Raw genomic sequence first — 15,612 nt, forward strand, 5'->3', positions numbered from 1 at the left:
GCAGGTCACGGGGAGAACGTACAAACTCCTTACAGGGCAGCACCCGTAGTCAGGATCGAACCTGAGTCTCCGGCGCTGCATTCGCTGTAAAGCAGCAACTCTACCGCTGCGCTACCGTGCCGCCCATATAGAATCCGGTGACTGAGTGTAGTGACAGATGCAGCATCACCTGTCCTTTGTCAAGTCTGGAGCTTCTGCAAACGCATTGCCGAATAAGGAATTGTGACATTTGCGAATTTCCATCATCTGAAGGCAGACAGGCAGAGTTTGTCGGGGGACAAATGACAATATCTTTGACTTGAAAGCGTGGCCATTTAACATTTCTTATTGTTTATTACATCTAGCTTTCTCTCCCCTCTTGGTTGTATTTTACATAGTTTGTTTCCTGATTAGATTGGCTGTCCAGTAGAACTATCAGCTGATGTCTGCTTTGCAAATCTGTGAATTGGAAATGTATTCTTTCACTTATTGTAAATTTTATTTTGTTTCTCACATCAATAATTTTTTTTTGTCACTTACTAGTCAAGTGCTTTGTTGACCTTAAACAGACGTGATAGAACTTGAGAATGCTGGCATGAATAAAATTCCTTAATTTCTGATTATGATGGTGATGGTATTTTCTTTTTAATATTTGTAAAGTTTTTTGTATATTTATTTAAAAACTAGGTTGGTTCCAATCTTATAGATTCGAAACTCTCTGATCCGGATAAATCTGAATAATTTATTGAAAATACTCCATGTATCTGGCACAAGGCGTATTTTAACATCTTTTCAATGCCAACAATGTTTTATATTTTGATATTAAAGATGCATGGACTGGCTTTATAATTGCATTGAGAATCTAGTTTTCTATCTTTTTTCTTTCGACCCTTTCCCTGGTTGAAGAAATAGATGGGTAACGTGTTTGCTATCTATAACCTCTCCAACTTGCCAAAAATCTTTTAAAAGCAATATGATTTGCTCACGTTTTTGTTATTATCTCTCTTGAAGGAGAATGCCCAGTATTCAATAGGTCTGAGGTTTTTTTGGAATTGAAAGACTATACATTTGTTGATTGGTATAATGTAAATTTTTATCTTTTATAATTTTAATGTGGAAATTTTCAGATTGTGTGAACCATGCACCTATTTGCACAATATAACAAATACAAGTGCATTTCAATTTTAAATATTCGACACAACAGACAGAAAAGCTAGGTAATGCATTTTTAGTCGGTGTAATATTTGAGTGTTTATTTGGTTCTGTATCTGCTGTATTTACTCATTTCTATATCAGTAATTAGCACCTGGCTTGGCACATTTATTCTTCAGTGAATAACTAAACACTCTTTTGTTCATTCAGAAAGATGCATTATTATGGTCCAAGAACATGCCCATTGGTGATGAAGGTTATGATGATGGACCTGACTTGGAAAGTTGTGATTCTAATGAAGCCAGTACCACAGGCGAGGAAAATGATGGTAGGTAATGTCTAAGATTTCACATATCCTTAAACCTAAAAGAGGATCATGCAGCCCAGAATCTATGCCAGTTCTGAGCATATCCTTCATCCCAGTTATTTCCCCTTAACATATATTGCTTACCATTAACGCAACCACTCCATTCCCCCCCTTCCCCCTTCAAATTCTCCCAGTTACATAATCAGTGGACAGCTAATACTCAAACTACCAACCATCATGCCATTAGCATGTGAGAGGAAACCGGTGGGAGCATTTGGAGGATGCCCCTACAGTCACACGAGAACATGCAGACTCCACACATACAGAATCAGGGGTCAGGATTGAACCTAGCTATGATTCAACTGCACTGCCACTGCCACCCAGCACAGAATATCTGCTTAATATTATAAAGGGGGAAAAAATCATCATGTCAGTTATTACGTTGAGATTGAAGGCAATGATCGTGAAGTAGGTACTGAGGAAATTGCGAATCACAATTTGTTGCAATAAAGATGGAGGAGGATTTGTATGTTGAGCCTTGCAGCAAAGAGGAAAACGTTGCAGAACGATTTGAGGTGGTGACCATTGCAACATTATAGCGGAAGATTGAGGGAAAAGGGCAAAGTGCTGAAGTAACACTGGGTTCAGGCAGCATCTCTGGTCAATATGGCAGGACAGGGAATGAAAGCTGGGAGAGAGGAGAGGCACTCTCCTCTTTTCCAGGTTATTTTTTTCCCCCACCCCCCTTCACAATCAGTCCAAAGAAGGGTCATGACCCAAAACATCACCTACTCGTGTTCTCCAGAGATACTGCCTGACCCGCTGAGTCTGAAGAAGGGTCTCGACCCGAAACGTCACCCATTCCTTCTCTCCTGAGATGCTGCCTGACCTGCTGAGTTACTCCAGCATTTGGTGAAATAAATGACCCGCTGAGTTACCTCAGCACTTTGTGTCCTTTTTATGTAAACCAGCATCTGCAGTTCCTTCTTTCTACAGGATTGTTTGAGGTGTGTTTGTAACTTGGTTTACATCATTTGAACTGTACATTTATCAATTTATTCCACAGTTAAATTGTAGAATGAGTATTTGAAAGCTTGAAGGAAAAATACTTTTATTCCAAGGGCAAAATGCATTGTGCATTTCTAAAGGTTTCCTGGCTCCACATTAAAGTTTGAGATTTTGCAGTAAAAATGCCTTTCAATTCACAGTTGATTAATTTTAATGTAGCAAAAAATAAGGAAAGCTAAAATGTTGCTTTAAACCTCATCAAATGAATTCTTTAAATTTATCTGCCCCAATGAATGCTGGTTGTAGTATTGGTGAAATGCAGCACAGTTAAATAAAGGGAAGCATTCTAAACATCCTCTTCTTTACTCTCTATAATTAGCCTCACCAGTGTCTGATGAGAGTTCCTCCAATGCGTCATGTTCCACTGAGATTCAAGGAAAACAGGTGTCTCCTGGCAAGCAGAACAGCAACAAAGCAACCCAACAGGTAATTGAAGTCTTCTAATGAATTTCCACTGCAGTACAAAAACAAATACTTCTCCCCCTCCCCAATCAATTTTAGAATTTAAGAGCCTGAAGTCTCACATAAATATTGGTATGCTACAGTGCAAAATACACTGATAAATTAGTTCATAAAAATGTTCAGAAATGCTAGCTCGCATTGAGTCCTGATTACTGTTAGAAAGCTTTGTAAGACTTTCTGGTTCCCGCCCCAGAGCTGTGTTGCTTAGCAGCACTACCTTTTAACATTATTATTGGTGATTGTTGCGCAGCTACACTAGATCTGAAAGGGCAGTGATTTACTGAAGAGTTGGAATGTTTTAGCATCTAATTTTGGTAACCTGTGATTTGTTTTCCAAATGTGAAACGCCCAAAGCACGGATGCTTTTTATCTATTTTATGTACATCTCTTAATTCTTCGAGTATATTTACCATAAATATCTTTGCACAGGTGGTCCAGCATCCGCATCAATGTGTGAGAAAACATAATCAAAAATTCAGTTTCTCACCCACCAACATCAGATGACTGTTTGTGTGTGTTATATATAGATTACAGGTTATGGCTATTGTGGGCTTTTTTTAATTCATTTTCTCAATACAAGTGTTGCTGACATGTATTGACCATTGATGGTCTTCCTTAAGACTAGGATAGCTTGTCTTAAATCACTTGATGTGCATTCCGCGAGTATGCTTGCAAATGTTGTTAAATTGGATATGGCAGGAATCAGATCTAGTAGATATTTTTTAAACAATGTATTATTATGGCTATGTCATTGGTTCAGTACGTTTTTTCGTAAGCTCGATAGCTTGTCTCGTAAATACACATTTCCAAGACCGTGTTCTGTTCTTGTCACGCCTGGTACACGAATTAGTTGTGGAATGGATAAGAAATATCTATTGTATATTAGCTGTTCTGGTCTTGGACATCGAATTTGCAAATTAATATAAAATGTTATTTAGTGGAGCAGTTTAGGTATTATGGTTCAGATGATTGTCAGTAATTTTAATGCAAAATGTGTAATGACAATGCATTTTGCAAATATTAACAATTGCACTCTCAAGGTTTTCATAGTCTAAAGCTGCATTTAGATATTTTATAGGTATCGTGCAAAACATTTGCCAGGTAAAGTGGTCTGTCTTTTAAATGATGGATTAGAGTGGCCTTGGTAGTTTCTGTTAATTGGTTTGCCTCTTATGATGCATCTTTACAATTGTTGCAGACAAAAATGTTTGAGTTCCCTCATGCAAGTGGGGTGAAGCTGGGAATATGCTGAACAAGTAAAATAAATGTACACGTATATAAACATAGCACAAAAAGTAAGGAAATTTGTGTTTGGTAGATTATTTATTTGTTGTAACAATGCTTCTTGGCAATAAATCTTATACCGTTGGAAAGCCTGTTTATTTCCCTTTTAAATGGTGCCACATTTGTAAGGAACATGCATTTGTGGGATGAGCAGCAGAGCTGAGTATATGGGTTGCGCCCATGAAAAATTTGCCAAATCTTCTCTGCCAATGCCAAACAGCTTATTCTGCTGTTGCTATTGACTCTTGTTTTGAGCTTCTGGTACCCCCAGGTGCAGACAACCAGTGGCAATCCCATATCTCCACAGTCTGGGACCGAACTCTATCCTCCAAGATGACAATGATCGCCCCCACAGAGCAGGGTTTCTCAGAGACTACCTCCAGAATTTGGGAGTGGAGAGGATGGAATGGCCTGCCAGCAGTCCTGTCCTCAACCCCATTGAACACTTGTGGGATCAGCTTGGGCGTGCTGTTCGTGCCAGAGTGACCAACACAACCACGTTGGCTGACTTGCGACAAATGCTGGTTGAAGAATGGGATGCCATCCCACAACAGTGTGTGACCAGGCTGGTGACCAGCATGAGGAGGAGGTGCCAGGCTGTTGTGGCTGTGTATGGTTCTTCCACACGCTACTGAGGCTCCTGTTTATTAAATGAATAAATTGTTAAATTGCCAATATGTCTTGTTTCTTCGGACTTCAATCATCCAATCCACCAAACAACACCGAACAAGAGTCAATGGCAGAATAAGCTGTCATTGGCAGAGAAGGTTTGGAAGATTTGGCAGATTTTTCATGGGCGCAACCCACATACTCAGCTCTGCTGCTCATCCCACAAATGCATGTTCCTTACAAATGTGGCACCATTTAAAAGGGAAATAAACAGGCTTTCCAACGGTATAAGATTTATTGCCAAGAAGCATTGTTACAACAAAGAAATAATCTACCAAACACAAATCTCCTTACTTTTTGTGCTATGTTTAATTTGTTATTGTAGTGTAGATCAATAATCTGGAATGGCATGTCCCATATCTGTATTCTGTTTGGCCTAGAGTTGTTTGTCCAGTTGATGATGAGATGTCCTGATATCCATGCTTGACAGTAATCGGTTGAGTTTGCTGTTGTGAAGGTCATAAGTGATAGGAGCAGAATTAGGCCATTCAGCCCATCAAGTCTACTCTGCCGTTCAATCATGGCTGATCTAACTCTCCCTCCTAACCCATTCTTCTGCCTTCTCCCATAACCCCTGACACCTGTACTAATCAAGAATCTATCTCTGTCTTAAAAATATCCATTGACTTGACCTCCACAGCCTTCGGGCAAAGAATTCCACAGGTTCACCACCCTCTGACTAAAGAAATTCCTCCTCGTCTCCTTCCTAAAGGAACAACCTTTAATTCTGAGGCTATGACCTCTAGTCCGAGACTCTCCCACTAGTGGAAGGCTTGAATTTTTTCTTTCGCAGCTTTCATCTAAATACAAAATTTCGCAACCTCTCTTTTGAAGCAAACACTGCAACAAATATTTTAGATGAGCTATTAATAGTATGTAACATTTACTGTCATAGATTAGTTGCTATAAATTCTATGTGACGTTAAAACATCTGAAGGTTTGAACTAATCTAGCGAACAGGAGTTCAAGTTTGAGAATATGAATTCGTGATTTTGAAATGATAGAAGCCTGTGAATAAAAAGCTGGTGTGTCCAAATGTAACAGTTGTTGGATTTTTTTGGTAAGAAATCCTCAATTAGTTTGCTAAATGGAAAGGCTACACGGAAATCAAGCGAACTTCCTTGTGCAGTCCAGTCAGTATACGGTTCTAATCCCTCACTAAAGTGTATCTTGTGATGTGAAATTGAACTCTCCCCTCAAGTTGTCTTGAGTCGATCAATTCTATCAGCAGTTGTTCTGGGTAATGAAAAGTCAGATGTGTAATAAAAGCCACTCATGCAAGTGGTGTCTCAACCCAAGGCTTGCTTTTTTAAAGAAAAGGCCATTTTTGCAGAGCAAAGTCCTGTAAATCAATACATGAATATGAACTATCCGGTTAATCGTTTGCTTGTAATACTGCGCATCTGGAATACTTGTAAATTGTGTAACTGAGATCAAATCTCTTCTCTCTGTTCCTTTGCTCTCTATTTTTCCATCTTATCTTCACTTTTTTTTTCCTCATTCCTTTAATTTTCTCCCTTTTGATTAGATTTTTGTTGTGCCTTTTAACTTTATAAATATTATTGATCAAGATTGTCAAAGCAGATTTTATTAGATTTGGACGCTTCGTAGAGTCGCTCTGTAAATGCGAGTCAATTTGGTTGAATTAGCTGTTTTTTAAAATGGGATGATTTATTTGCAATTCCTGATGCTGTTTTTTGAAATGTAAATGAATGGCATTACCAGTAGACCTCATGTTAATTCATATATTTTTTGCTATAATTTATAATATGACTATGGTGATTTTGTACAGTTGGTCTGAGTGCACACCCAGTTATCAGATCCCAGAATGAACAAAGATGGAGCACATCTATAATGGAGTGCTAAAGTCAGGAATTTGTACTGTGTGGGAATTCAGTGCAGAGGTGAAATGAGGTATCTTTTCCACCCATATTTTCTGAGGTCTGTAGAAGTTTCAGATATGAAGTTATAGAGTCCTAGAGTAATACAGCACAGAAGCCCACACCGGCCAACATGTCCCAGCTATACCAGTCCCACCTGCTTGCATTTTGTCCATATCCCTCCAAACCTGTCCTATCCATGTATCTGTCTAACTGTTTCTTAGCCATCAGCCGTGATCACAGTGAATGGCGGTGCTGGTTCGAAGGGCCGAATGGCCAACTCCTGCACCTATTGTCTAATGTCCATTGTCTATTAAACGTTAGGATAGCCTCAGCCTTATCTACCTCTTATGTATTAATAGTAGAGTATTGATATATTATATGGTGCTAGGTAATGGTGGTTAGTATATTTTTAAAAGAATAATTAAAACAGAATAAAGTCCATTATGATATTCAATAACTGGTATATAAATTATAATATCGAATGAGGGAAACTGCAGCTGACTGAATTTACGAATCGAGATTTGCTGGGGTAGCAGGACTGGTGATGGTTGTCACTACAATACATGAGAATCAGTGCATACGGTGAGGCTCCCACCAACCACAAAGGAGATGTTGCTACTTGAAACACTTTGGCTCAAAATTGAGGAACCAGAATCCAATCTGCAAACATTACAAAGCATTGGACTGGGATAGAATTATCTATCCAGTTTTATTTGGAATGCAATCACGTGCCTTCAGTGAAGCAGGTGTTGTTCTTACAGTTTGTGTGCGGCCTCACTCGGGCAATTGACGGGGCTGAGAGGAGGCGGGTCTGTGTGTGAATAGGGAGGGGGTTTGAAGTGGTTTGCAACCGGGGACTCCAGCTAGCTCAGATACACAGGGCAACGAAGCAGTCACTTCGTCTATGCTTGGTCCCACCGATATAAAATAGGCCACATCGATAGTACCAAATGCAATAGATCAGATTGAAGGAACTTGCAGGATGGGAGGGCTGTCTGACCATGGCGTTCTCATAGGGGGAGTATGTGAGGGAGGTGAGAGGGGGCAGGAACAATGCGTACACTTCTAGATCCCCTGTTTATCCTCCCCCCCCCAGTCCAATTTTCCCATTTATCCATCACCTCTCCCTCTGGTTCTACATTCACTCTTCATCTTCCTTCCATATCAGATCCTGACATCAGAAACACCTTGTTCTTTCCACTTATGTCCTCCAGCCTTTGTCCCTCTCCACTCTTCTCTTCCCAACCTGACTCATCTGCCAAGCTGCCCCTCCAGGAAATGGAATTGCAGTAAGAATGATTGGACTTTTACAATGTTAGTTGTGTGTTTTTGTAACAGGACCCAGAATAGCTGCAACACACTGGAGAAACAATCGTGATAAAATGAAAAGCTTGTATCAAAAATAATACCGTAATCCTGTGGGATTGTGCTTGATCTTTGCATAGGCAGGAGGAATCAAATTATCAAAAGTAGTTTGAAGGATGAGTTTGTAGAAGGCATTCAAGTCAGTGTTCTTGAAAAACGCTTAGCAAAACTAACAAGGGAAAAGGCCATCTTAGGGGTGAAGTTGTATAATGGTTCATTAATTATCTTCTATCATATCATATCATATCATATATATACAGCCGGAAACAGGCCTTTTCGGCCCACCAAGTCCGTGCCGCCCAGCGATCCCCGCACATTCACACTATCCTACACCCACTAGGGACAATTTTCACATTTACCCAGCCAATTAACCTACATACCTGTACGTCTTTGGAGTGTGGGAGGAAACCGAAGATCTCGGAGAAAACCCACGCAGGTCACGGGGAGAACGTACAAGCTCCTTACAGTGCAGCACCCGTAGTCAGGATCGAACCTGAGTCTCCGGCGCTGCATTCGCTGTAAAGCAGCAACTCTACCGCTGCGCTACCGTGCCGCCAATTTCTAGTTAGAGATTCTCTGGGGAGAATGTTGTTTGTGCATTAGAATTTTATATGGAGTTCAGGAGAGACATCATTCAGTCAATAGCTGGAATCTTAAATGTAAAGCCAGCTATGTATGAATGAAGGTTGCACTGGCAAAAGTCGGAACTAAAATAAAATGCTTGCCAGTAGATAAATAATGGTACTATTTTAAAACTGAACTGCCAACAGATGTACATTGAGTCATAAATACTGCATGAGCAAAGTGGTCCATTTGTATCTCTCCAAGGTGGTGAGCACTCGTATTGAATTGAAAGAAGCTGATGTTGCCAAGAAGAGAGCTTGAGGATTGAGAAGTTTTGGAAATTGCAACAAAATGAAGGGGAAAAAATGGAGGAAAATATTAGCTTGGCATTGTATTGGTACAAATAAAAAATGATTGCCAGGGAAAGTGGAAGAAGCAGGTACAATAATAACAACATATAAGGGTCATTTTGACAGATTTATGGATAGAAAAGGTTTAGAGGGATATGGGTCAAATGCAGGCAAATGGGACTTGGGTGGATAGACATCTTGGTCTGCATAGACAAGTTGGGCCGAAGAGCTTGATTCCATGATGTGTGAGTCGAACTCTATGATTAGCAAACAAATAGGAAAATAAAAATGTAAGAGCTTGTGCAAGAATGTCGATCCCATGGAGGCAATGATACGGGAGATGATAATGACAAATAAATGTCCGAGGCATGAAATAATACATTGCCGAAGAAGATAGAAATGCAGCAAAGAAATAAAAGGGAAGTTAAAACTATTTCCTTTTGCTGAAGCGGCGAGAATAATAGTGTTAATGACTTGGAAAAGGAGGCGGTGGTTTAGGACTGAGAAATGTCTTTGTTCAAATGGCTCCAATTCTTGAGAATTTTCATTGGGCATATCCAAGGCTGACACACGATTCAAGGGTGAAGAAATAAATATTCAAATTGGTCACGACAGTGGATTTGGGAATGGTGAAGCATGCTAAGGGTCTTTTTCTTGCCGCCTTGCAAGGGGAGACTTACCAAAGTGTTAAATATCAACAAATTTGAAGTGGGAAATAATTAAATGTTATTTTCTGTAGTGTTCATTCAGTGGAAGGGGCCATAACAGGATTTCAAGAATTACCATGCAGTGAGAAGCTGATTACTGAAATCAACTTCTTACATTCATAGTTTTGTTTTCTACACTAAATACTTGGGTGTGAAGTATTAACTAATGTAAAGAATCAGCGGCCAAGTTTTAGGAATAACCGATTGTGGCACGGAGTCCACAAAATCGTCATGTTCAAGTGGCTAATGCTCGTAAACATTAAAAAATAAAGTATTTTGCCCCTGTGCCTGCTCCAGTGCCGAGCACTTCAACTCCCCCTCCCATTCCCAGTCTGACCTTTCTGTCATGGGCCCCCTCCAGTGCCATAGTGAGGCCCACCGGAAATTGGAGGAACAGCACCTCGTATTTCGCCTGGGCAGCTTGCAGCCTAGTGGTATGAACATCGACTTCTCCAACTTTAGATAGTTCCTCTGTCCCTCTCTTCCCCTCCTCCTTCCCAGATCTTCCTCTATCTTCCTGTCTCCACCTATATCCTTCCTTTGTCCCGCCCCCCTGACATTGGTCTGAAGAGTCTCGACCCGTAGCGTCACCCATTCCTTCTCTCCTGAGATGCTGCCTGACCTGCTGAGTTACTCCAGCATTTTGTGAATAAATACCTTTGATTTGTACCAGCATCTGCAGTTATTTTCTTATACTACCATTATTAACATCATTGCAGATCTGTTTCCTCTGCACTGCGTTGTTGCACTAATTCCATGTCCCTTGATTCCATCTAAAAATCCGCTGACTTTTTATGCTTTAATATCCTGCTCTCGCAAGGGCTTGTTGAACACTATCAAATGTTTCCTCCATCTTTAATGTTGTTCCAAAGTAAACACTTGGCCCCCATGAGAACTTTTTATTTAAAACAGTTGATGCAAATGAGTTTTTGTTGAAGCAGAAACTTGTTCAACGTTTTGAGCAAAGTGCTTAATTTTTTTCTAAATGTCTATTTTGAAAAGGTTTTTTGTTGCTATTAATTTGGTGTAATTTGTTTTTAGTTTAGAGATACAGCGCGGAAACATGCCCTTTCAGCCCACCGGGTCCGCGCTGACCAGCGATCCCCGCACACAACACTATCCCACACCCACTAGGACCAATTTTTAGTGTGGGAGGAAACCGAAGATCTCGGAGAAAACCCACGCAGTTGTTGTCTTAAAGCTAAAATTTGCAAGCGGCACATTTGCAGCCAGTGCCATGAAAAGTGAAAGTTCTCTTTACCTCAGTCTTACTTGGAAGGAATTGCTCTCATTTTCTAAGATCCTTGACAATTGTTTTTTGTGTATGTCACTAGTTATCTGCCTTGCTTGTACTTCAGTACCAACAGAACAAAGCTAATGGGAATAAGTGTAGGAATGAAACTGCAGATGCTGGTTTTCACCGAAGATAGACACAAATGCTGGAGTAATTCATCGGGTCAGGCAGCATCTCTGGAGAAAAGGAGTAGGCGATGCTTCGGGTCAAGACCTTTCTTCAGACAGGTTCAATATCTGATGGGAATTAGACTGATTCTAGAAAAAGAATCTAGAATCTTTTTCTAGACGTTATTTGAAACCGTGGTTGTTCATTTTGGGAGATGTCCAAATTGCTTGTCACCTTGAAGTTGCATCACCGTGTGCTACAGACCTTGGTGAACCTTTACATTTAATGGTTCTGTTGACTTCTATGTGTGATAATGGAAGATTTATGACCCAGGTATCCATTCATTCAATTGGGCAATACTACTTTTTCCAAAGAAATAAGGTTTTGTTACTTATTGCTCTCAGCAATTTTGTCCAAGGTAGCAAATACAAAATATAACTGCAGAATGGTGCATGTGGCGAAACTCCAAGATATCAGAATGTGAATTGGATATAGTCTCGTGTGACAGTGAAGAGTATTATTTTATTTTGCTGTGACATGGAATCTTGATTTGTCCAAACATTTGATTGGGGAACATAAAATGCCTGGTTGATTTTACTGTTGAACTTTGTTACTGTAAATTCCAATTCTGTGATTGAGATTTTAATATAAACACTGGATCTGGTAATAGTTATTGTCGGGCCTGAAACTATATGAAATGGATTCAGAACTGGCAGACAAGGAGAGACTTGCTCCATTGAACATGGTTGAATCTGATGCAGCCGTTGATGATAAGTGTGTAGTCTAAATAAACCTGCTAAATCTAAATATACTACTTTGACTAACATTTGGCTTATTTGCATTTTTATTCTCTAAGTCAGCAGCACATCTTGACTTCAAACCCAAGCCAAGAGCACTTGGGTATGCTCTCCTAATTGACCATTAAATGTAGTTGCAAATTGACTCTTGTGTTTCTCCACATTTTCACAGCAATATTTCAGTGACATTTTGATTCTGAAGCCCTTTGAAACTTTCCGAGATTGTGAAATGTAATGAATATGTAATTGAGTTGTTTGGCTTTATCTAAATTCTTGTGTTATCACATGTAACAGCCTGTGAAGCAACAACCAAAAAAGAAGATTGGAGTACCGGTGATGATGAGCAAATCCATTCCAAGAGTTGTCCTGACTCCATTGAAAGTTAATGGAGAGCATGTGGAATCTGCTTCAGGTGAGATGAAGACAATGCACACAATTATTTTCCCCCGGAAAATCATTTGGTCCACATAGATTTTGCTTCCTTTCCCAATTTGGGGGTTGAGGTTACTCAGTTTATAGAGCCGATTGCACATCCAGTGAGGCAGTTCAACTAAGAATGAGGAACCCCAGCATTTTCAGCACAGTTCTCTTTTGCCTGTTCCTTGTCCTGTTTCCTAGATTCTGGTACCTTGGGCATCATTGGCATGATTACCTGAGAGAAGTCGAAGTATGTTACTGGCGTAAACAGCCCGGGCGGGGAGCTTTAAAACACCGCTGCCCTCGCTATACAAAAAATGAATTAGGTAATGCAAAAATAAAGGATTGCCATTGAGAGTACAGTTGGTACCTGTAGATCTGTCACTGAATTCACAGTTAGTCTGTGTCAGATTTTAGCATATGCCGTTCCTGCAAGAAGTTATCTTGCCCATGCGCGGGTACCTTCAAATAGAATTCAGTGACTGATCTCCAGTACCTTTACACAAAAATCTAAAGTTGTGCTCTGTAATCCTTTTATTTATTTGTCCACTGCTGTATTTTACCTTCTGGAAAAAAGACGCGCACATACACGCACAGTGCAGTGGGCCTTTTACACTGGCAATTTCCATTTCTGTGGTGTGTTCCTGAAAGTTTTATTTAAATAGTGAAATTCTTTCCAGGAAATGTTTAGCTTTTTAATAACTAAGCCTATGCATCCACTCGCATTTAATCTGAAGTTTTCAGTGGTGTTTAAATTTTGATAAAGTTGCTGCCTGATCTAATTCCCAGCTACATAACCAAAAAAAAAAGCATATGGATCAAGGCCATGATTTCCTTTTGTGTAATCTACATAAACTGTCTTCCTTGGTCAAATATGTTGAGTAAGCTGGGGTTTGTTTTCAGTGTTTACAGCCAAGCACACAGATGGTGAATCGAGCAGTGCATCTAATGGTAGTTCCTGCACAGTTACCTCTGGCAGCACTCAGTACAACAGAACAGAAATGAACAAACTTCAGTGTAGGCCAAGCCTGAACCGGAAGCCTGGACAACACTTCAGAGCCCTGAGAAGGTCAAACACAGGTAGGGAGTGAATTTTATTTTATCTTCTGCAGAACGTATTTTTGTATCAATGTGTGAAAAATTGTGTCAAAAGACTGCTAGAAGGTGCTGCACAAAATAAATTAACACCAACTGAATATGAAATTGCTCTTTTCCTTTGTGATCATAAGATCATAAATGATAAGAGTAGAATTAGGCCATTCGACCCGTAAAATCTACTCAGCCATTCAATCATGGACGGCACGGTAGCGCAGCGGTAGAGTTGCTGCTTTACAGCGAATGCAGCGCCGGAGACTCGGGTTCGATCCTGACTACGGGTGCTGCACTGTAAGGAGTTTGTACGTTCTCCCCGTGACCTGCGTGGGTTTTCTCCGAGATCTTCGGTTTCCTCCCACACTCCAAAGACGTACAGGTATGTAGGTAAATTGGCTGGGTAAATGTAAAAATTGTCCCTAGTGGGTGTAGGATAGTGTTAATGTGCGGGGATCACTGGGCGGCACGGACTTGGTGGGCCGAAAAGGCCTGTTTCCGGCTGTGTATATATATATATATGATATGATCTATCTCTCCCTCCTAACCCCATTCTCCTGCCTTCTCCTCATAAACTCTGACACCCGTACTAATCAAGAATCTATCTGTCTCTACCTTAAATATATCCACTGGCTTGGCCTCCACAGCCTTCCTCCTCATTTCCTTCCTAAAAGAACATCCTTTAATTTTGAGGCTATGACCTCTAGTCCTAGACCCTCCCACTAGTGGAAACAACCTCTCCACATCCACTCTATCCAAGCCTTTCACTATTCTGTGCATTTCAATGAGGTCCCCCCTCATACTTCTAAACTCCAGCGAGTACAGGCCCCATGCAGTCAAACACTCATGATATCTTAACCTACTCATTCTTGGATCATTCTTGTAAACCTCCTCTAGACCCTCTCCAGAGCCAGCACATCCTTCCTTAGATATGGTGCCCAGAATTGCTCACAATATTCCAAATGCGACCTGACCAGCGCCTTGTAGAGCCTCGGCATTACATCCCTGTTATTGTATACAAGCCCTCTCGAAATAAATGCTAGCTAGTGATGAATGTATCTCAGGTTGACACAAGATGCTGGAGTCACTCAGCGGGACAGGCAGCATCTCTGGAGAGATGGAATGGGTGACGTTTCGGGTTGAGACCCTTTCATCAGATTGATGTCAGGGGAGTGGGCGGGACAGAGATAGAGACAGTAAGACTGGTGGGAGAACTGAGAAGGGGGAGGGGATGGAGAGGGGAAGCAGGGACCACCTGAAGTTAGAGAAGTCAATGTTCATACCATTGGGGTGTAAACTACCCAAGCAAAATATGAGGTGCTGTTCCCCCAATTTGCGCTGGGCCTCACTCTGACAATGGAGGAGGCCCAGGACAGAAAGGTCAGATTGGGAATGGGAGGGCTAGTTAAAGAGCTGAGCAACTGGGAGATCAGGTAGGTTAAGGCGGACTGAGCGGAGGTGTTCAGCGAAACAATCGCCGAGCCTGCGCTTGGTCTCGCCAATGAATGTATCTCGCACTAATAAGAACCTTTGAGAGATACTTGGACTCGCCTGGGGTAGAGAGCTATCCATTAACTCTTCATTCTTTCCAGCAGTATCTATGCACTTTATTGTAGATACTCCTATTTAGGTAAATTGTTGCTTAATACATTCTAAGAGAAAGAAGATTGTGTGCAACAAAAAAAAGACATTCGTGCAAAAACATTGGAAGAAAATAACTAGCCAATAGTACTGCAAAGGGTCCGTAGTGTTCTGTTGAGGTTGGATTTGGGTTGTGTAGGTTGGTTCATGAAGCTGATAGTTATAGGAATGTTGTAGCTGTTCCTGAACCTGGTGGTGTGGGACTTTAAGCCTCAGTGGAGGCCAATTCTCTGAATGCATTCAATGGAGGCCAATTCTCTGAATGCATTCAAGAGCGAGCTAGATAGAGCTCTTAAGGATAGCAGAGTCAGGGGGTATGGGGAGAAGGCAGGAACGGGGTACTGATTGAGAATGATCAGCCATGATCACATCGGCCCTGGCTCGAAGGGCCGAATGGCCTCCTCCTGCACCTATTGTCTATAGTATCTCCTGCCCAATGGTAGCAATGAGCAGAGGGCATGGCCTGGATGGTGCGG

At 40.9% G+C, this 15,612-nt stretch overlaps 1 protein-coding gene across 3 annotated transcripts in view; it reads left to right on the forward strand.

The window, feature by feature from the left end:
* The window catches only part of LOC144604569 (polycomb group protein ASXL1-like), a 75,962-nt gene that overhangs the window by 42,819 nt on the left and 17,531 nt on the right, over positions 1-15,612 (forward strand). For all 3 annotated transcript variants that reach the window (XM_078419156.1, XM_078419154.1, XM_078419155.1), the window contains 4 exons: positions 1,342-1,459; positions 2,826-2,932; positions 12,284-12,401; positions 13,310-13,486. In XM_078419156.1, the coding sequence (XP_078275282.1) occupies positions 1,342-1,459; positions 2,826-2,932; positions 12,284-12,401; positions 13,310-13,486 (520 nt within the window). The remainder of the gene's footprint in view (positions 1-1,341; positions 1,460-2,825; positions 2,933-12,283; positions 12,402-13,309; positions 13,487-15,612) is intronic.

The sequence above is a fragment of the Rhinoraja longicauda genome, chromosome 22, assembly GCF_053455715.1.
Source record: "Rhinoraja longicauda isolate Sanriku21f chromosome 22, sRhiLon1.1, whole genome shotgun sequence".
In the NCBI taxonomy this organism is placed as follows: Eukaryota; Metazoa; Chordata; class Chondrichthyes; order Rajiformes; family Arhynchobatidae; genus Rhinoraja; species Rhinoraja longicauda.